At 41.5% G+C, this 22,932-nt stretch overlaps 1 protein-coding gene across 1 annotated transcript; it reads left to right on the top strand.

The window, feature by feature from the left end:
- Positions 1–1,580: 1,580 nt before the first annotated feature.
- RNPC3 (RNA binding region (RNP1, RRM) containing 3) lies at positions 1,581–19,181 on the top strand. The gene is made up of 15 exons (XM_056844278.1): positions 1,581–1,751; positions 3,331–3,378; positions 5,065–5,183; positions 6,042–6,125; positions 7,133–7,244; positions 8,210–8,278; positions 9,382–9,530; positions 10,925–11,050; positions 11,979–12,115; positions 12,930–13,091; positions 13,317–13,411; positions 13,502–13,560; positions 14,325–14,457; positions 15,761–15,840; positions 19,013–19,181. The coding sequence occupies exons 1-14, from the start codon at positions 1,581–1,583 to the stop codon at positions 15,818–15,820; spliced, it is 1,524 nt and encodes a 507-aa protein (XP_056700256.1). The 3' UTR covers positions 15,821–15,840; positions 19,013–19,181.
- Positions 19,182–22,932: the final 3,751 nt, after the last annotated feature.

Genomic DNA, 22,932 nt, shown 5'->3' with positions numbered 1-22,932 from the left:
GGGAAAGCACAGGTGCTGAAAGTGTACACAATGTGTCACACTCTAGCAGGAAGGGTCAGTCCTGCTATGCTATTAATGTGTGTGTGTAAAGTGCCTTCCAGTCGCAGCCGACTTATGGTGACCCCTTTTTTGGGGTTTTCATGGCAAGAGACTAACAGAGGTGGTTTGCCAGTGCCTTCCTCCGCACAGCAACCCTGGTATTCCTTGGTGGTCTCCCTTCCAAATACTAACCCGGGCTGACCCTGCTTAGCTTCTGAGATCTGACAGGATCAGGCTAGCCTGGGCCATCCAGGTCAGGGCATGCTATTAATAGTTATTATCATAATAGAAACACATTTTATAAACTGCTTTAATCAGCTAGGAACTTACTTGAAATCCATGAAAAAGTGAGCAGCTGCAAGGAATTGTAGACAGATGAGAGCAAAAAAATAATTTGTGCCTTCCCTTCTGCTGCCCCCTGCTGATTTCTACTGCCCTCCCCTTCCCACTCGCTCCTCTTCTTATCCTCCACCTGAGACACCTTCCTCCTTTCTCTTCTTCCTGCTTTTAGGCTTGGAGGAACAAAACACCAGCTTTTGGAAAGTGCTGCTGCATTAGCAAGACCTGACAGGGGTGACCCATCGCTTCCCTCCCCAGCCAAACATAGAATATAAGAATTAGTTGGAAAGATCTTGCAGCTTCTGCTAAAAGATCAGGAACAGAGGAGCTGCTTGTAAAACAATCATGGGGGCTTGCCTGGAAGCCCATAGAAACTATCAAGCCAAAGTGCTCTAAGCAGATTGCTCCCAGTTCCCAAGCACTTTCCAGAGACAGTCTGCAGCTGCCTGTAATTGGCTATGATCACTTTGGGGTGGGTGACGGTGGGACTTGGAGGCTTGTGAGCAGTGGGAGTGTGTTTGCGGAGGAAAGGATTAGGGCAAAAATTCAAATTGTCAAAACAAAATGGAATGGCAATATATAACGCAGCTAATATTGGAATTTGATCCAATGGACTATGGGGCTTCAGATCCCCAAAGGTGGTCTATCCCCTGGGTGGACCTGGCAAACCCTATGATCACACAACAATAAAATAGCTACATGAAACATCGTGCTGGGACACAGCTCGTTCCCTCTTTTCCTTGTTTTTTTTCTCAACTAGTCCATTTCCAACCCATCTCCAACTACTGCTTCCCTGTTCTTGTCTGACATTCTCACTACTACATCATGATGGAACTCCCTTTTTTTAAAATAGTTGGGATGATATTGGCCAAGGAAACAGGTCTGAGAGAGGGGGGGTTCATCCCTTTGATCAATTTAAATCTTTCTCTAACCGCCCCAGAGGAGGGAAACGTCAGGCTGTGACGTCAGGACGTGACGTCAGTAACGATCCGCCTAGCTAAGGGGGGGGGAAAGCTGAACAGCAATGAGGCCAACTTGATACCGGAAGTGTTTAACGGTTGCAGCTGGACTGTATTCCTTGAGGCGTGAGATCCCGTCGGTAAAATTCAAGTTCTCGCGAGACTCCGCCGTTGTTTTTTTGACGTGCTTCCACTGGGCGGCGTTTCGAGGCGCGAGATTAGCGCCGCCTCCCTGCCGAAAACATGGCGGCGCCCAGCCCGGAGGAGACGCAGCCTGCTGGGCGGCGGGGCCGAAGCAGCCGGACGCTGCTGGTCCGCCACCTGCCCTCCGCGTTGTCGTCCTCGGAGAAGGAGGAGCTGCTGAGGCACTTCGGCGCCTCGTCCGTGCGCGTCCTCGCCGACTGCGGGAGGCTGGTGAGGCGCGAAGCGTCTCGGGCGTCGGGGCTGCGCGAGGGGGGGGTCTCTTCTGCGCAGGCGCGTCGGAGATTCTGCCCTGCCCCCTGCGAACGCTCATCTCCTTGATTGCGGATGTCGCATCGACAGGATGAGGTCCTGCGCAGCCCACGTGCGGCGCTCCTGTATCCAGAAGTGTTTCAAGCGACTGGTTGAAACGGGAGCAGTTTCCTTATAAGGTTGCCACGTTTGCGTCTCGGCAGAGGTGTTCTCAAAACTGCATGTGGGTTTACTGTTGAGTTTTGAGAATGTGAATGGGGGGAAAGGGCATCTAAAGAGTGGCAACTCCCAAGGCAAACCCTTCCATGAATAAATGGCCAAGTTGGCCATTTATTCATGGAAGGTTTTGCCTTGGATTTGCCACTCTTTAGATGCCCTTTTCCCCCATTCACATTCTCAAAACTCAACAATAAGCCCCCAGGCAGAGTTTTGAGAATTCGGATGGGGGAAAAGGGCATCTAAAGAGTGGCAATTCCAAGCCAAACCCTTCCATGAATAAATGGCCAAGTTGGCCATTTATTCATGGAAGGTTTTGCCTTGGATTTGCCACTCTTTAGATGCCCTTTTCCCCCATTCATATTCTCAAAACTCAACAATAAGCCCCCAGGCAGAGTTTTGAGAATTCGGATGGGGGAAAAGGGCATCTAAAAAGTGGCAAATGCAAGACAAAACCTTCCATGAATAAATGGCCAACGTTGTTTCCACGGCAGATTTAATATGGCGGGTGTTTTCTCCGCGATCCAGGTGCTGGGAAAAAAGCCGCATGGGGCTGAACCTCAAGATCCACACTGCGCCCCGCTGGAATGCTTTGTGACTGACATAACGCATCTTTCTCTCTGCCTCCCTGAACCAGGCCCAGAATCTGCTGCCTCAGGAAGCAAAATCTTTGTGCCTTGCCCTGGGAAAGCCTCTGGATAAAGCAAGCACGGGAGACCAAAAGATCTAGATGTGATGTGTAGGAAAATCTAAGCAGGATAATGCCCTTGAAATCCAAACTGGTGTTCAGAGCCAAAGTGATTTGGATATACATAAGAGTGAAAAAATAACCTGTATGTTAACTGACATGGATTACCATACTCTTTTATTTATAGATATGTTTTGAAATGATTTTTTGGGAGTAAGTGAGCATCCTTTTACTACTCTTAAATTGCCCGGATCAGGGTCGCTTAAGGAATGAGCCTTAGAATAAAGGAGTAACCTATCTGTGACTTTAGGTGATCTGCTGTAAGGCTTGTGAGTGGGATAGACAATGTGAATGATATCTTATTGTTTCCAAGTGCTGAGGTGAAGAATGTATCTAATTGCAGTAGAGTACATCTAGGGGCTGAGAAAATTGCTGCAGCTTAGTCCATGCACCAGAATAAATCTCACAGTTCCTTGTGCTTCAGGATGTTCTGTTCTGACATGGGGGAAAAGCTCTCATGCTTCCTGTCCTCACTTGAAGTGGCATTGCTATTGCTTTCAAAAGTGCTGTGGTTCAGTGAATTGTTTTTCATGTTAATGTCTTCTTTCCTCACAGTCGTTTTGGCTTGTCTTTCAGAAACACACAGCGTTTGCTACCTTTGCCAATGAAAATGTAGCTGCTCAGGTGTGTATTGAACTTACTATTTTTTTTCAATATAGAAACTATTAAGATCAGTTTTCACAAGTGTGAAGAATTATATGGGCTGTTTTGGGGAACAGGAGGATAAAATGGGTTAGGAACAGAAAATATGTTTTCTAACAGTGCTAGAAAACAGTAAATTTTAGTAAGTTTGTATAACCTCATTTGCCTACAGTTGGCAGAGTTTAATGCTTGTGTCAGGACCAACCTCTAAAATAGCCCTGCACAACTTGAATAATCTGTAGGGAAAGCACATCTACCAGTCCTTGGAAAGCAGCAAAAATGAAAGACTTGTCAAACTCCTAATGGGTTGAGTTGGGCTACTGGACAATTAATTGTAAAGGCCAGCTGTAAAACATTATTCCTAGCACTCCTACAGATAAAATAAAACAGATTATAAATTAGGGAGACAGTTCCGTGCGTTCTTGCCTTTGTGCCTTTTACAGCGCCTTCCTGAGCCTCCAGGGCGAAAGCCCTTAGTAGGCCAGGAAAGTGCTGTGCCAGCACCTGGGCCACTTACACTGGCGTTAGTGGCCCCAACGCCAGTGTGGAGGTCCGGACGCTGGGGCGTTCTGGAGGGCAGAACTGCCGTTAGGCAACACACTATGCCCTTTTGGCCCTGGATGCCGGCTGGTGTTGCTGTGCCTGCTTTTTAGCAGGCGCAGCCTCACTGTTTTCAATGGGGCTTTTAGCAGCGTGCGGGGAATGGGTTAGGAGGCAGCGTGGCCGCGCCTCTTCGCCGCCGTCCCCGCACGCCAGAAGCTCAGGAATGCGCTGTTAGTCAGTGAAAACCATTTCTACATTAGATTGCTTGCTGCACCTTCTCACATGTTTCCCTCCTCCCTTTCTGGTTAGATTGTATGCATTTTGAGGCAGGCATCTCTATTTTTATGTTGTATACTAACATAAAGTTTATGTTCCTGGGTATTGCTATATAAACAATATGTTATCACAGATTAGAGATATAAATTGCTCTTGAATTGATATATAGATCTAGTGTGGTGGTTAAGAGCACTGGACTCTCCTACACTCCTACTCATGAAACCAGTTGGGTGACCTTGAGCTAGTTACAGTTCTCTCAGGACTCTCAGCCCCACCTACTTCACAAGGAGAAGAAGGGAAGGAGATTGTAAGCCGGTTTGATTCTCCATAAAAGGTAGAGGAAGTCGGCATACAAAAACCAATTTTACTTCTTCTTATGTAAGTTTTTATTTACTTATTTTTTTTATTTTACTTCATTTATGCCCTGCCTTTCCCCCCAACGGGGACCCAAGGCAGTTTACATCATTCTCCTCTCCTCCATTTTATCCTCACAACAATTCTGGAGGCAGGTGAGGCTGAGAGAGTGTGATTGGCCCAAGATCACCCAGCGATCTTCCATGGCATAAGAAAGGATTCAAACCTGGGTCTCACACTTTTAACCTCTACACCACAGTGGCTCTCAGTCTCTTTTTGAAGATCTGCTAAGATATAAATTATCTAGTCTCTAAAACCCTGCCATTTAATCATTAAGAGAGAGTGGAGGAAAAGTAAAATTGCTAATCATCCCCCACACTTGCCCAACCAGTTTTTTTTAGTCTGGTCAAATCTGAAAGGAGACTACTCTATCAGTCTGTTCTGAAATGCATTTAAATGTGGCTTGATTTAGCTGAGTTTTGTTCTCTATTAAAGGCATTATCAAGACTTCATCAGCTGAGCTTGTTGGGCCACACACTGGTAGTTGAGTATGCAAAGGAGCAAGACAGTGTTCATGCACTTAGCCAGTCTTCTCTCTCTGAAAAGGACAAATGGTATGTGGATATTTATTCTCACATTCAATAACTTCATAGAACTTTTAGAAGAGGAATTATCTAAATATTTGTTAATAAATTTGTTTTAGCTGATTTGGTTCTATTTCTAATTTTCTGCTTTTGATTTTGGTAATAATCTTGTATGTTTTGGTGCCCTTGCAGCTTGTTATTCACCGTTAGTCTAAGAAAATAAGATGGAATATAAATAAATCCTTTTCAAACTGTGGCTCTGGTGCTGAAAACACCTCTACACATACAAAGACAGATGTTGTCAATTTTCAGGGACTGGGGTTGGAGAAGCTAGTAGTTTTTCCTCCCGGGCAATGCCGTTCCATTCTTTGCACAGTTAACCTAATGGGAAGAAAAAGGGCTGTTTTTCATCTTGGTGAATGAAGCCGCCTCAGATGCATATGGCTCTGAGTCTGTAGAGTTGCACTGTGATTAATTCATTTGGTGATGTCCTTGCGAGTCTGCCAATGATAAAATTTAGAATGAAAGGGGTTGAATAGGGATTCATATTCAGGAGCCAGCATTAATTTAGCAAATTATTTCATAGAAATGATCCTAACTGATAATCTTACGCTATATTATACTACTACATTGTCTAGTGTAATCTTCCAAATTGACAGGCTCAGGTAAAGAATGGACAACGCAGTATCATCCTAAGAATTGTTATACTCTCCTAACCTCATGGATTTACAAGGATGTAATTCTCTTTAAGATTTTTCTGTTAGAAGTCTTACTAGGCAATCTGGGTAATCCATTTTCAAATCACGTTGCAGATCCAAATACAATTAGGCAATTGCATCTTGCCAAATACTTTTGTAAAGTAATTTCTCTTACTATTTTTTGTCTTAGTCTTGAAGAACCAGTGAAGGAAGAGAAAGGGAAGAAAGAGCTAGGCTGCCTCCAAGTTGAAAGTGGAATTGCTCCTAGCCTTGGGTTAGTGCTTGGCTTCTTGGTGTGCATGCTAAAATTTTGTTGGATCCTGGTCCTAAAGCACTTAAATGCCTGTATAAGCAAGTGAATCAGAAATCAAAATCATGTTGTTGTTTAATACAGCTCTTAAGAAAGTTGTATCCTTTCTGCTTTTGTATCATGATTCAAGTCACGGATCTATTTGTAACTGTTTTTTCAAACTATTTCATCTGCTAGTGAATTAGACTTGGAGTCTAGATTCTTGAATTACAAATGGCATGTGATATTTATTGCCGTCCCTTTGGGTTTCAAGAGGCCCAGCCTTCTGTACTGTGTAGGATAACAAAGTTCTCTGACTGTCTTTAGAAGCGAAACAGAACAGTCTTTTAGAATATAGACTTGCACGTGTAAAAATTTTTTGTCTGTTCCTTTGAACAGCATTAAACTGTGTTATACTGCAATCTGCTTTTTAAGTTTCTTTTAATTTCAAAAGTGGCTAGCTCTTCTGACAGGGGGATGGGGAGGCCTGAGCACAAGGTCCCCTAAGGCCAGGCTGTAATGGGGGGGGGGGGCAGAAGGGCAGCCGCCGCTCCTGTGGCATGCAGAGATGGTGGCAGAACTGCCTCTCCTGTAGGTCCCTCTGTACCAGGTAGGAGAGACAGTTCTGCCACCCTCTCTACATGCCACAGGGGTGGCAGCAGCCCTCCTCTCCTCCCTCCCCAGTTACCGCCTTGCCTAAGGCAGATAGAACTGTTTGCATTATCTTCTTCAACTTGGCCATTATATTCACAGCTTTGTTTTTCAAGAGGATTTAAAGAATGAAATAGAAAAAAAAGCACAAAATGTACAAATTTTAACTTTCAGAAATTTTGTGATAATTTAGAATTGATCATTTGTGAACTAATAGTTGCTTTGCAATTAAAGAGCAAAATGCATAACCAGCTTCTGTTATAAAGCTTTTTAAATATTTTCATTACTTGTCTTAAAAAAAATTTCTAAGTTCTTTGATTTGTTTCTCCCCTGTCCTACAGACTAACTTTTCCTTTAAGCTCTTGCCTCAAGTACCTGTATCCACCACCTTCAAACACAATCCTGGCCAACATAGCAAATGCCTTAGCAAGCGTGCCTAAGTTTTATGTGCAAGTAAGTATAGATCCCTTTTCACTCTTGAATTACAGGTGTAAAACTGGTCCTTGTTTGAATTATGTAGCATAATAATACTTTATTCCAGAAGTGAATTTGCTTAGATTTTACCACCAGTAAATACTCAAAAGAATTCCACAGTTTGTTTGAACTCTGATCCTAGAATCTGTAATCTGTTTGTTGGCCCTCCAGGAGAGCTGGTTGACCACTGACACAGGATGCTGGACTAGATGCACCACTGGTCTGATCCAGCAGTGTTCTTGGCTTTTTCTTTTAAAAGTTTGTGCCCATTGGTTTTATCCTGTGAACCCAGAGCTGAACACTGTTTATTGAGCAGAGCCATCATGCTTCTGCTGCAGCCAGCAGTACCCTCTTCAGTTTAGGGGACCACTTGGAACCGTGCTGAGTATAACATGGGGTCCTGTGGTGGAAAAGGGGAATCGCTGAAAATCACATTCCTTTCCGCCACCTCTGGCAAAGGGAAGTGGTCTTTCACAGTTTCTTTGTACTCTGAGAAAACAATTGACATTCCATCTAACAAATCACATTTGGTAGAACTATAAATGACATCTTTACAACTTGCATAATTTTTTAGCATTTGCAGAGAATTTCTTAATCCCAGTCCCAGAATTTGTTCTAATGAAAAATGTTCCACCCTCTTGGTGGGATCATATTTATCTCTTTAGCGAGCAGTGGAGTTCTTCCTCCAGCACAAAGAGTCTTCCTCAGGTGGAAGAGGCATTTTGCACCAGAGGAAGGTTCCTTGTGTTGTAGGTAGTTCCACCTGTCGACAAATGGATTCACAGGATCTATCCTCAACTCAATATATATATATATTGAAACGATTTTAGAAATCTATGTAGTTTTTTCATGGTGTATGATATACTTAAATGTAGTAAGGCGTTAAAACATGAGAAGTGATCTTTAAAGGATTGCTGGCAAAAATTTGCTGTTTTTGTTTTTAGGTTTTACATCTTATGAACAAAATGAATCTTCCCCCTCCCTTTGGACCAGTTACTGCCCGGCCTCCAATGGTACAATATTTTGAATAATATTGTTAATAAAAGTAATTTGCATATAGTTTAAGAGCCCAATGGTATGTTTAAAGTCTGATATGCAGATCTAAAGAACTGCTTGATCTTGCGTGACCTTAGTGATTTTTTAAAAAACTTTTCGCTGTTTCATATCCCAAACTGATTTTGAAGTTCCTCAGTTTCAATAACAGTTTGCCATGTGGTGCTTGTGTTGGGGGCAGAGGAGAAAAACTTTAAGACTAAACCCTTTTGTGGCCCACTGTACTATATCATGGTTCTTTAGATCCTTCTCCTCATTGTCAGGTAGACCTGCAGAATCTCTGTAATGGAGTACATACCCAGGGACAGTTTGCTTTAGAAAATAAAATGGAATTTTTTAAAGCCTTGGAAAAGTTCAGATGTTCAATTATGCATTGGCAGCATATCTGAATTATACAAAATAAGTCATGAGAACTGTGACAGATGCAGCCAGTAACTCTGACCTCAAAGTCTGCCAAAATGAAGTACTCTCTCTGTCTTCTCACTATGACCAAACCTGCACCCCTCACAACAGCAGTGGGTGTTCTGTCTTCTGCTGGTAGAGTGCTGGGGAAACAGCCTGTGACTGTGCAGTCAGCGCTCTTTTCTTGACCTTTCCCAGCTGCTGCTGCTCCTCCATGGGCAGGCGATGAATGTGGTCCCTGTTATTGCTTGACTGGCTTTACATCTCCCAAGTATACTTCATGAGTACTGAAGTGACTTTTTATTTTGACCTAATGAGGGCCCCATGGCCTTGAACAGTAGCCTTTTGCATCACATTAGTAAATGGTGGCAGAATGTTGTGAAGCATACTACGTCATTCCAAGTTTATGCTTAGAAGGCCACTTTTTTGAACAACTTTGTTGAAGCCAAGCAGATCCAGGTTTCATTGGTGCCTGGATGGGAGATCTCCTGGGAACCTCACGTATACAATCTTGAGTTTTATAATGGTAGAAAGGTATGATAGGAATTTAATACAGTATAGAAGAGAACAAATACTTTTTTTACTTTGAAATGCAAAGTATGCTGTATCTTTAAACATAGTTGACTACCAGCATTTTTTAAAAAAAAATCCCCTTTTTTAGTATGAAGGGTATATTCCTGTGCCCCTGCCACCTCCCCCAATTCCACCTTTGCCTCCTGAGGACCCTCCTTTGCCTGAAGAAGACGACAGTCAAGATTCAAGTAAAGATGAGTCAGAATATGAAAGTGGTGATGAAGAAGAAAAGGAGAGGTTAGTGGTTGTAGGACTCTGTGTCCTTATTTTCCTTGAGATTAGACTAGACTCACTTCAGCAGAAACTTTATGTACAATGTGGATGTTTTGCAGCCTGGAAGTAAGTTTCATTCAGAGCACTGGTACCTCTTCTGCTAGGATGAGAGAATAGCTTATGTGACTAAGCCTGCATTCCTGAAGTGGGGGACGACGCTCCTTAGGAGCCGGTGTGACCCCGTGCTGGTGTAAGTGCCCCTTTACCTGGGATAAGGGTAACTTACATGCCAGCATTGGAGAGCTGCAGAACTGTGCCAGCCCCTGCTGCCTTCACAGCCTGGAAGGGAAAGCCTCTGCTGGGGTGGGTGGGGGGCATTCCTGGGGCGGAACTTCCTTTAGGCAGATTCCTACCCCCTTTTGTCCCAGAAACGCCCCCTTGCACTGCAGCGTTTTTGGTGGCACAACCTCGCTGCAGGCATTGGGGGCATTTTCTAGTTTTTAAATTTTAAAAATGTTTTAATTTCTTTATGGCGGCCTCTGTGGAGGCGGCGCAACTACGCTGCTCCTGGCTGCTGCTTAACTGCCCCCCTTCAGAAATGGGCTGCCTGAGTAATACTGGTTTCTTGTGTCTGTGTGTTTTGCTTGATATAAAGCATGAGTAAAGAAAGGTCCCTTTGATGCATGATTGCCAGAGTTTCTGTAGTTAGCAATAGGCTGGAGTAACTCTGCTGTACTTGTATCACTTTATAAGCAAAAGCATAAATTTAAAATGCATTATTAAATGTTAATTTTAATCAAAATTGATCTGATGTATTTAAACCAATTCTGATTATTTTAAAACAGTTTTAAAAAAGAGTGAGAGTGCAACTGGAGAAAATGAGTAGGAAAAACCAGGTCCTTTAATGTGGAGTTAGTTATTTAATCTATGAATGCTTCAGCAATGAACCTCCAGTTCCAAGTTCTCAGCCAAAACAGCTGTTCTTTTGCATCTTCAGATTTGAAGAACTGCCCATACCCTTGTGTGTGAAGTGGGGTTTCTTTGGCAGCATTCTTCACTGAACTTTATTGTTACATAGTCCTTCATAGACAAAGCCTTAAAGGAAGCAATTGCTTTGGCTGCTGCTTCTCTTCAGTTGTACCAGGTTCTCCATAAGGCAGTGGAGTACCTAACAAATCACTTTCTCCCTCTCTGAAGCCTTAGTGCAGGAAAAGGAGGTGTGAGGAGAAACTACAGGGGAGTCAGCACCATTTTAGTTTATGTGAGAGCCGGGTATTTGCCAGATAAATCCTTCTTAAACACTTCAAGAAAGAACCTGGGCATAAGAGGTGAACTGATTATGTCAACAAGTTTTGTCTAAAGAATTTGTATTTTTTTCTTTTGAAAATATGTTTAGATAAGTCTTTGTTAATGTTTAGATACACAAAACTGATGGAACTAGCAACCCTTCAACCCAAGCGACAAATACCGACAAAGCAACATCGAGCAAGAAAAAGAAGAAGGCTAAAAGACTTATTGAATGTTTCCCTACCTGTTTCTCACAGGTACAGACGTAGGAATTTCATTTACATAGTGTTTCCATGCAGTGACCTCTATTTTGCACCCTCTTTCATAATAGGTTAGAGTGTGAATGTTGTTAACATTCTGTAACTCAAGAATGGAGCACTGTTGCTCATCAGTGTACATATGAGTATACAAAGTGAGCAAATACAAGTACAAAAGGTATAAAAACTCAAGTTCACTGTCAAAAACAATGTTTGAAGTACTAGAAATATACTGAATAAATATACAGAGGATTACCAGACATTGTGACTAAACATAACATTATTTTGTCAGAACAAGGAACAACAGAAATATCCTACTTGTGGATATGTTAACTGCAAAGAATTGAGCAACACTTTTGCAGTAGTTTCATCTCTGCCTTTTAATCCTACCTGGTAAAAAATACTTTAAAAATGGGGCTTTATCTTTTCAGATCCCAAAATTGCCTCCTACATCACACATTGTCTAACTGTGCTTCATTGGGGTGAGTTTTTATGCCTTTTGTATGTGTATTTGCTCAGTTTGTGCAAATATGACTTTGTGTACTCATGTGTACACTGATCAACAATAGTGTTCCAAACATGAGTCACAAGTGTTAATAACATTCAAGCTCCAAACTATTATGTAATGGTCTGAAATTAATTGGAATATATTTAGTCACATTGCTCAAAATGCTCACATTGCTCAAAATGGTTCATAACATGGATGTCAGAGGCAAAAAGTGAATCCAAAACTTATTAAATTATTTTGATCTTTTAAAAAAGAGCAGTCAGGCTAAAAGATTATCAAATTCTGTAAAATACAAGATTCTTTCAAAAGTATATGGAATAAAATTGCCATTGAGAAATGTGTGATCTTTCTGAAGCCACTTTATCTGGAGAAATGGTCCTGCATAAATATTTAAATGAGCTTAATATTGTTTTTAAACAGTAACTTGCATCCGGCACTCTCACCTTCAGATGTGTTTGAGCAGCCACAGCCAGTTGGTCCAAAGAAAATTGAATTTCACATTTCTACAGATGTGCCTGCTGTTCTTCAACACAGTCTGGAGAATGAACAAAATAATGGTATGAACTTCCATTGATGAAGGGTTTCCAAATCAATGTTGGGACCTGGGGTTGTATAGTAGCTAAGAGACAGGTATGAAATGGAGCTATGAAAAACCAAGTCCTTTACTTGAACCATTGAACTTACTAGGTTTCCTTAGCTAATTCATTGTCTGAGTATTCCAGGTTTGGGGAAATCATACAGATTTACAGTATTCCTTTTAGGGTAAGTTACAAGGTACCTTAAAGACTACTGTAACCCATCTGTATGATTACAAGGCAACTATTGGAGCCTCCAGTTTTCCCCATTAGTACTTGCATGTTTCTCCAGTGTAAGGCAGTTTTTGGAGGACTTTGATTCATAGAGTCGCCATGAGTTGGAAGCGACTTGACAGCACTTAACACACACACACAAGGCGACTCTCACTGATACCAGGTACACTTGTACCAGAGTGAACACTCATCCAACCCAATTAGTATGAAGGGCTTTGTGAACAAAATCATTATGTGAGTGATTATTATTAATTTACAGTTATAGCTGGCATCATTTCCTGTACCATTCATTGGGGGCAATGAGAGTTTAAATTTACATTCAACTCTTACAGTTGGATACCCTGGTATCTTTCCCTTCTCATATGCTAATTAATCTTCTGTCTGTCTCGCTTGATCTCGTTGTAAACTTCACTGACATTGCCCCCAAACATTTTTAAAGTCTGAAGTCAATGGGACGTAAGCACGCTTAAGTCCCACAACTCAGGTGGGGCTTTATCTTTGTTGGCCTCTCTTGTGCCTCTCAATCATATTGTAAATACTTTTCTGGTGTCTTTTCTCTTAGATAACTATGCAGCAGCTGATGAAATATCGAATGCAGGATTTGGAAAAATCTTCCCTGCTCCTAGTTCCAGTCCTAAAGAGGAGATGGAAGAAGATGATGATGAAATTCCTTCTGAATTCATTTCCAAAAGAGAGCTAGAAAAAGGCAGAGTCTCTAAAAGAGGTGATTAATTATTAGAGCACACAGTATAAATGCTAGCTTTTTTGTTAAAATACTGAGTTAAAATGCCTAGCTGTTTGGGCACATAATTAAACAATAATGTCGCCCAGACCTTGGACATTTGACAACCCCCTATATATTCTTTGGGGAGCGGGGAGGATAGTTTAAAGTAAAAGAAGTCATATAAATGCCAACTACCAAGTATCTGTTTGTCTTTCTGCGCTCAAGAAATGGAAACACTTTCTGTCTTCAAAAATTATGAACCAGGTGATCCCAACTGTAGAATTTATGTGAAGAATTTGTCTAAGCAGGTTCAGGAAAAGGTAAGTAGGAATTGAGCAGAAGAGGTTACCTAGTGTTTATTTCCTTTGTCAAAGGATGCAGAATTCTGATTTTATTTTTTTTAATCCTAGGATTTGAAGTTTATTTTTGGAAGATATGTTGACTTTTCATCTGAAACTGAACGTATCATGTAAGTGAGGATGGGTAACTTCTGTAGACTCTGTAAAACTTGATCAAGTGAGCCTGGTGGTACCTCTGAACTTTGCACATCCCCACCTGCTCAAGGATGTAGTGTAGGCAAGATTCTGTGAAGGGTAGAGGGGATAACAAAACATATGGATAAAAAGCGGCAACATCAGGAAGGAGGCAGTGGTGTAGTAAAAGAAGTCAGTGAACATGTGAAAAGAGATGTTTGAGTGGACCAAGAAATTTGAGAAGAAATGAGATGATGGGAAATAAATAGAGCTGCCAAGGAGGCAGCAAAAATAGATGAGCAATACAGTGAACTGGGAAAGGGAGGAGAAGAATGAGGGATGCAAAGGATGCGAGAAGCAAGGGGCAGTGGAAGCAGATTAACCTTGGCTGAAGAATCCTGCATTAATAAACTGTCCTTTTGATTTGACCTTTTGAAACGAAATATGAAGTTTATAGTGGGAATTAGGTGCTTCAAAAAGCATCAAAAGATACCTATTTCCTTTTTATTTACAGAGTCTTTTAGGATCTTGGAGCTTTGCAGGCAGTTTGCATGCTGATGGTTAAAGGACTCATAAGGACCACTGCTAGTGTCCAGCTGTAGAGCAGGGTTCTTCTAAGTGGCACTGGAATAAGTTGTACTTGTGTTCCATTTGTTGGCAGGCTGAATATAATCTATTTCAAAAAATCATCACAGCCCCTTCCTCTACACTTACTTTGTCATGTAATGGCAATGGTTCTTTCTCTCCCTTTTTATCTTAGGTTTGATATACGCTTAATGAAAGAAGGCCGCATGAAAGGACAAGCATTTATTGGGCTTCCTAATGAAAAAGCAGCTGCGAAGGCTTTGAAAGAAGTGAATGGATATGATTTGTTTGACAAACCCATGGTGGTTGTATCCTTTCCTAAAGCCTTCCCCCCCGCTTTAAATTTCAGTCAAGTTGGCAGGTTTTCAAAATCTTACTTTTTCTCTTACATCTGCAGCGTGATTAGGGTTTCTTTAGATGGTTATTTCCACTTGTATCTTAGAACCGATGGAAACATTTTTGCTTGAAAGTGATTAAAATCATCTCATGTGGCTGTACTGCCTCAGTTTCTTTATTGGGGAATCTCTTGAAATCATCCCTTGTCTTGTATGAGCACTTGGATACATATCTTAGGTGATAGGTTGTGGTGTAGGGCCTAATTTTTGCTAGGGTCACTCAAGTATGGTGTAAGTACTGTTGGGAGCAGTAGTGTAAATTGTCTACAAGCCATTTGAGTTGGACTTCAAATAGAAAAACGAAGGAAAAATATCTAGGCCATGTGCTTCTTTTTGAAATGTTTGGATATTCAGATGAGATGTGTCTTGGAGATCTTCCAAGTTAAGATCTGCATGCAGTTGTTGGTGCTGTTGGTGTAGTGGTTAAGAGCGGTGGACTCTAATTTGGAAAACCAGGTCTGATTCCCCACTCCTCCATATGAGTGGCGGACTCTAATCTGGTGAACCAGGTTGGTTTCCCCACTCCTCCACATGAAGTGACCTTGGGCTAGTCTCAGTTCTTTCCAAACACTCTCAGCCCCACTTACCTCACAAGGTGTCTGTTGTGCGGGTGGGGGGGGGAGGAAAGGTGATTGTAAGCTGCTTTGAGACTCAAAGGTAGAGAAAAAATGGGGTATAAAAACCAACTCTTCTTTCATGTGTTTATCATAGTTGCACAATATTTGTAACAGCCCTTCATATTTACAGTCGGATGCACTATATACTTTAACACTAGTCTAAATATAAGCAGTGTGTTTTCCACTTTAGAATTTAGCTCAAGTTGTATTTACTTCCAGTATTATGTTTTGAGAACACATTATGATATCTATAAGTAGATTTATCTATGTAGTTATCAAGGTAACTAAAACTTTCAACAATTATCCACTTCAGATTATAACTTGGAACAGGATTCTTTCCCCTCCTGTTTTTGGATGCCTTAGCATAATGTGTTTTTTGCAACTTTTTCTCTTCAACCTTGAGTGTATCTACCTTTCCCCAATAAATTATTGTTTGACAGCTTTGGAGCAGATAGAAATAGTGGCGTCCCTTAGTTTGACAGCGTATTTACTTTTCCATAGTCTTTACCATTTGCAAATACATTTTGCTGCATGAATTGAAAATTCTTGCTAACAACTGCCACTTGGTCTAGGGTGTATGTTCCTTAATCAAGTCCTAGCAATTTGCTCGTTCAGCAAGACCAAAGCAGGATTCGAAAAACGATAAAAGGAAAAGATAGGAGAAGAGAAAACCCTGAAGGTAAGTCACTCTAAGAGCCCATGTTATCTGTTACCTATAGTTATCTGCCATTTAGATAAAAAGACGCATGCAGCCAATTTAGTACAACTTAGATACAGACGGCCATTCAGATGCACGCTGGCGTTGCATGTGGAAAGCTATTTATGGTTTTGCTAGACTGTAGTATCTGTCTTTAGTTCCCACAGTCTAACACTACTTAATTTAATGTGTACCTTTTTTTTAACATAGCCAAGGATTTTCTTCTAGCTAAGTTTTGAAAAGAAAGTGGAATTGCACCTTTGACTTCTAAGATACATTTCCTGAAACAACTAAGTTTTTCACATTAAAAAAATCACTTGTCGCCAGCTTTATTTATAATACACAGTGAAATGATGATACAGTGCACTTCAGCAAATTAAGACTTTTCTACCTACTAAATCATCTGACGATTTCAATTAAATTGTGATTTTTATCTGTTACCCAAAACTTCATATGGAGTTTGTTCTTTTGCATATATTTTAGCAAGGGCCAAAAGAGAGCCTGTACAATCCTCTTCACTTTAGAATATAAATTGACTTTATTCATTCAATATGCTGTGCATCTTAATCATGAAAGTGTCTTATGTAAATTGCTAATTTATGTATTAATCTTATACTCTGCCATTCAAAAGAAATGACCAAGGTGGAGAGCATAATTATAATCATCACCATTAAAAGGTTAAAATAGCTGTCGTCATTAAAGGTAATTTAGAGCGAATGTATCTCCACAACAGGGAGCAACCTGGTTCCCAGCATAAAATCACACCAGATTCTCAAATATTATAGGTCAAATATTTTCTGTTCTAGAAAAATCTGTAGAAAGGTGGTGTTTTCTATTTAATTTTTTATCACTTAATATTTATCGATGTGAAATCTGAATGGAAAACAGTTAACAATTTGTAAGCTTTGTTTCTAAACACTTTTAGATATTTTGCAAAAAGGTTACAAATGTCTCTTCATAGGCTTGTTGCAAACTATTTAGAAGTGTGACTTCTGTGACATTAAAGAAGCCAAGTGCACTTGAGCAAACTAATTAAAAAGGTCCTGATTTAAGAATGATCTACCAAATATTTTTGCTGAGTAATATTTTTTCTATGAAATCCGACTGTAAACAAAATCTAAAATTGGTTCAGTAGTCTTATAAAATGCTCTTCACAACTGTGCAGTAAAAGGGTATGCACTCAATTGAGATTATGTATTTTGTTAAAGAATATCCAGATGCACTCTGGCTTTGAGTGTTTTGTTCAGTATGTGCTGCAACTAAACATTTCTCATCTTTGTATGCTAGCTGGTGAGGCAGAACTGATTATTACTGTAGGTGGAGATCAGGGCCAGTGCAAGCTGACGGTCATGTTTGAGTATGACATTTGTGAATCAAATTATTTTGCATATTGACTTCCACAGCCATGTATCCTGTATTATGATACAATTAGTGGCAATATGGTATATGTTCATCAGCATAAATAGTTAAAGTTGACAACAGTTGATCCAAGCATTGCAAATAACTTTAAGAGGTGACTGCTTTTTCACTGTGGATGTGTCCTGCTTTACTATGGCAAAGCACTGGCAATCTAGTACCAGACCCATGGGGGAAGAATTCAGTACAGTGCTAAAGGAGGATACGTGAAAATATCTCTGCTTTATGCTTGTGTTTTGCGGAGTGCCAAGAAGCAGATTTAGCTTTCCCTAAGAAGATAGATGGCCCAGGCTAGCCTGATCTCGTCAGATCTCAGAAGCTAAGCCCTGGTTAGTATTTAGATGGGAGACCACCAAGGAATACTAGGGTTGCTGTGCAGAGGAAGGCACTGGCAAACCACCTCTGTTAGTCTCTTGCCATGAAAACCCCAAAAGGGGTCGCCATAAGTCAGCTGTGACCTGAAGGCGCTTTACACACACACAAGAAGATAGATCAGTAAGTTACTCCTTTGCTGTCACTTCCTAATCTGAAAAGACCTTTTGAACACAGACTGAGGAGTTAGACAGAGGAGTTGGTACCAGAACATATCAGACCAGCACAAATGTGGAAGTGCTGGGCAGCTTCCCTCAGAGGCAGCCAGTTTGGAAGACAGTGATAGAGAGAGAATAGGTTTAGGAAATAATGTCTACTAGAAATCTGTGTCAGGACTGGTGGTTCATCACCTGCTGGTGCTTCTTTACTGGCTTTTCTGGCACACTACTAGCTCTCTTTTCCCAAATGATGCCATAGTCCCCAGTCTCCATCCATTGTTTTCTTCTTCACTGCACTAACAGAGCAATTAATATTTACTTGGTGTGGCATTGCATCTGTTGAATTAATTATGTTTCTGGTTGATAGATTTTAAAAATGACCTTTTTAAAATAGGCAGTTTAAAGAATGAAAGAACTGTACCAGGGACTAAAAGTAAAACCACATTCTGCTGTTCTTCCTTAGAAGCATTCCTGCGTAAATACTGCAATAATACTGTGTCATGCAAAGTGTATCCTTTCTTGTTGTATCCTTTTACGTAATTTCCCCCCCTGAAAAAACAAGGTCTCAAAGCTTCTCTTCTCGTATTGACTTCAGCGGTAGTACAACTTGAAACGTAGATGTCTCAGAGGACCATTTAATGATACCCTTCTGTTTGCCAGGGCACCCATGTAAATGCATAGCCTTAAGATGTAACGTTTTAATCCCTTGAATTAAGCAACAAGGATTCAGGTACCAGATCACCAGTCAGTATAAACTGCTCTGCTTACGTTGGTAGAGTTTTAAAAAATGTTTTTACAAACTGAGGTTCTGGCCCTGAATTTGTATTTAAAGTGCAATATGACACAAAGTCTTCCAATTTCATGGTATTACAAGGGAGCAAAATGCAATCTTGACACTAATATGCTTATATGAGACTTTCTCTCACTGATGAGTAGGACTTACATTTCAGCTGATTTTTAAAACATTTCCTGTAGAAGAAAGGGACCATGAATTGAAGCAGTATTTGTTAAACAGGATAACTGGAAAGTACTAGTTTGTTCTATCTTTCCTCATTGCCCACCTTAAGATAACATTAGATACACTTCTGTATGCAAAACAGTGAAATCTTGCAAGTCCAGAAACTTTTTTACTGTTTGTCATTATCTGAGCCTTTCAGCTGTCCACTGGATGTGTGTGTGTGTTTTAATGCACCGTTAAATCATTCCAGGTTCGTTTTGAATTCCATGTCTTTCAAGTGCATTCAAGATCTAGGAGAAGATGCATGGTCAGCTGGATTGTTGAACAGTGCGTACTGTCATTTCAAATGCATTTAAAAACCCAGTACAATTACTCAGCCTTAGGTGTAAATGTTCTTTTAAACAATGACACCCTTCCAACAGCCACATTAAAAATGTGAAAAATTGTATTTTGTTCAAGCATCTAATAAATTATTCATTCTTGCTTTTATGTAGTTCTGTTTTTCTAAACAAAGTATCTTTTTCCATGTAATCTAAAAGATGATACACATACCATATATATGTACAGTAATGTGTTTATGTACACACACATTAAAATAGGGTTATGTATTAGAAGCTGGGTTATTGGACTTAAAAGACGGGAAGTACCGTATATACTCGGGTATAAGCCGACCCGAGTATAAGCCGAGGTGCCTAATTTCACCCCAAAAATGGGGAAAAATTAGGCACCCGTGTATAAGCCGAGGGTGGGAAAGGAGCCCCCCCCCCCCCGCAGGCTTACCTTACTGGGCCCTGCAGGCCGCTCCTGGCCCAGTAAGGTAAGCTATGTTATGAGTAAAACATAACTTAGGGGGTTACCACATTATGTATTCCCAGCGATGTAGTAAGAGTTTGAAAATGTTATAAAAAACATCGCTTTGAAAGGGTTTTTGGATGCCACAGCTAAAAAGTGGTTGGAAGGCGTCTTCACTGCTAAAGGGGCCAAACAAAGTGTGAACAGTATTTTTTATAACGTTTTCAAACTCTTAATACATCGCTGGGAATACTGAATGCGGTAACCCCCATAGATGCTAGGTCTCCCCTCACACACATCTAAAATCTTAGCCCACCGCTTCATTTAAAGATTTTTTTGTCAATTATTTTTGAAGGTGAGATTCAGTTTGGCTTCAGTTTTGAAAGCCAGATGCATATGACCAAACTGTAGAATATCGTTTACCATGCCTCTTTTCCACCCACAACTCCCTGCCACTTCTTTAAAAATTCTTATTTTAAGCAGCACAAATCCAGTGAAATTTCTGAGGGTGGGGTTTTTTAAAAAAACTGTTATAAAAGTTGCATAGCTCTGCAAAGCATTCAATAGTACAGATACAGATCATACAGATCCTGTAGCGTGTATTTCCCCCCCTCCCTGCCCCCTTACACACACACACCAGTAAGAAATGCATAGGGAGGCAACTATAGGAAAGGGAAAGCGCCTAGAGAGAAAGGAAAGGGTTAAACTGCCCTTCCCACTCACCCCCCCCCCAAAAAAGCTGCTTTTGGTTCTTCAAAAGGAAAGGATAGAGGAAAACAGATGCAACAGCGTACCAGGTCTAGTTTAGCCCCGAGGTAAAGCAAGAGGGAAGCCAGTTTCCAAGGAGCTAAACTTTTCTTAGCACTTAACTATTCCCCGCTCCTTGTGAAAAGGCACCCGAACAAACACACATTTGCTTTTCTGCCTCCTGCACGCACCTCAGCAGAGCTCTTCCTTTGGCTTGAGGCAGCCCCCTTCCCTTGAACACACGGAGACCTTTCCGTGACCCTCCAACAAACAAGCCAAAACAAACAAAGCTCCAAGCTGGACCTCTCTCCCCCCCTCCTCGCGCCTCGCCTGGGCAGCCCTCCTCGCGCCACTCTGAGGCTTTCCCCCAAGTTCCCTGCGAGCAACGCAACACCTCCGAGGGGAAAAAGCCCAACCAGCCCAGGGTGAGGGCGAGAAGACTGGCTGCCAGGAGGAGCACGAGGAGGTACGAGTTCCCCGCTGGGGTTTGGGCAGCGAGAGCTGCTGCTGCTCGGAAGCGGGCGGGAAGCGGCGGCGTGCAGCTGGGACGCTGAGGGGATTAGAAAGAGAAGCGGGGGCGGGGGGGTACTTGCCCAAGTGGGGACGAGGAGGCTGTCCGGCCGCTCGAGCTGGGCTGGAGGAGACGGCTTCCCCACCACGTTCATTTCCTCCCATGCAGCTAGATTAGTCCTCTCTGAATGGCGAAGGTAGCCAGCCGTGGAGCGGGCATTTAATCTCCCAGCAAAGCGCGCGCGGCACCCCTGAGCAGCCTTCCCTGGCGGCGGCCCCCTCCCTGCGCCCAGGAGGCCCCGCAGGCTGCTCCTGGCCCGCAGGGAAGGCGCGCGGGCAGGCGGCCTCAGTGGTAAGTTCCCCCCTCCCTTCTAAGTACCGTATTGACCCGTGTATAAGCTGAGTTGGGTTTTCTCAGCCCTTTTTTTGGGCTGAAAAACTCGGCTTATACACGAGTATATACGGTACTCAGTCATTCCTTTTAAAAAAAATTAATTGTTTATTCAATAAAATAAACAACAGCAAAATAAAAAAAACATACAGCAATCTTCATAATAAAAAATACAATATATATATGTAAACTTAAAAACAATCGAATTTCTATATTACAGCTTATTTCAATATCCTTATTCATACTACCACAGCATGGTTTAGTCCTCTATAAAATAGCTAGACTGTCATCGCAGCACTACTCAGTCATTCCTAACTGAATATCTTGGATCGGAAGACTCTTTGTGCCAGGAAGTGGAATAGATCCATAGGATCCAGTCTATTTTTCCAAAAGTAAGTCTGGTCAGTGTATATAATCTGGATAATACATTAGCAAAGTCACAATGGGTGTATGCTACTCAGTGAACACATGGAACATAGAAAAACATTCTTTTTCAGTTCTGACACCAAGTAAAATTATAAAAGATCTGTGTGTTCTTCCTGTGTTGAGGTGCTCCATCAAGCTGAAGATACCATGGGCAGGACCCAGCCAACTTTTCTGCTGAATCTTCCCCAATACCCTTCAATACTGCAGCCCCCACCACAAATGGTTTTTTTGTCAAGGCGAGTCCTGTGATCCTTTTTAGCAGTATTTCCTTTTTTGTCTGCAGAAACAATGGTTGCATCCAACTCCATGCTTTCCTCTCTAGTAACTTACTTGAACTAAACTCTGACCTTAACTGGAAGTAAGTCTTAGATCATACCAGAAGTGGCATAAGGCTCAATTAATGGGGAAAGTGGGGGTGGGGAAAATGTTGTAAAGGGTCAGATGGAAAATGGGACTGGCAATGAGGCTTTCATCAGATTCTTTGGCAGTGCCCTTCTGCTTACCATATACCATTATGAAGTCACTCTGAGGCAGGCCTTATTCATATTCCACATTTAATACTTGTCTGAGAGAAGGCTGAGGTCTGGTCTACAAGTAAAATTCAGGTACAATTCAATTCGATTTATTACGGTCATTTGACCAGCATTATAAAAATGCAAGAATGAATATCGCCAAGTCAAGGCAATTTTGAAAACAAACCTTAAGAACATTATCAAAAAAGAGTATGACCGTTAGTTAAATAAATAAATTAGAATTAAAAATTTACAGCTGTAATTTCCGAGCCCTTCATATCAGCATACAGTATCTAGCAACATTGATCGAGACCTGGGGATTATTGCCTGCTAACAAGTGATCCACTTTAGTTTTGTCCGTTTCTCCAGAGAATTTTTCTAGCAGAGGGTTAATCACTCTAATTCTAGCCTCCCTGTAGAAGATGCACCGTAGGAGCATATGATCGATCGTTTCCACCTCATGGAGCAGGCATGGGCACTTTCTATAAAAGGGATCTTAAATTTGCCTTCAAGTACCGCAGAGGGGAGTGCCGCACACCTGACAAGGGTGAACGCTCTCCTGATGTTATGGGATTCCAATGTGACCAAATAGGCTGCTGGGGCGACCACATATTTGGCACTCTGTGGGCATATGAAATCTGGTGTTCTAGATATATCAGCTTGACGCTCGGTGTCTTCGATCCTCTGCCTGATCAGCTGTTTTGCTTGATCAAGCCCACTACTTAGGAGGGCTTGAGGGGATAAACCTAAGTTCCTAACATAATTCATAACAGCCTGTAGCCATTTTGACTG

Source organism: Euleptes europaea, chromosome 2 (assembly GCF_029931775.1).
Source record: "Euleptes europaea isolate rEulEur1 chromosome 2, rEulEur1.hap1, whole genome shotgun sequence".
Classification (NCBI taxonomy): Eukaryota; Metazoa; Chordata; class Lepidosauria; order Squamata; family Sphaerodactylidae; genus Euleptes; species Euleptes europaea.
This window is presented reverse-complemented; position numbering and strand designations above follow the sequence as displayed.

What these genes read in the sequence shown, in the direction of transcription:
- RNPC3 (XM_056844278.1), top strand. Translation starts at nt 1,581, where the DNA reads ATGGCGGCGCCCAGCCCGGAGGAGACGCAGCCTGCTGGGCGGCGGGGC. An exon ending in TCCCTACCTGTTTCTCACAG is followed by an intron (nt 11,051 to 11,978) that starts GTACAGACGTAG and finishes GTTTTTAAACAG; the next exon opens with TAACTTGCATCCGGCACTCT. An exon ending in GGAGAATGAACAAAATAATG is followed by an intron (nt 12,116 to 12,929) that starts GTATGAACTTCC and finishes CTTTTCTCTTAG; the next exon opens with ATAACTATGCAGCAGCTGAT.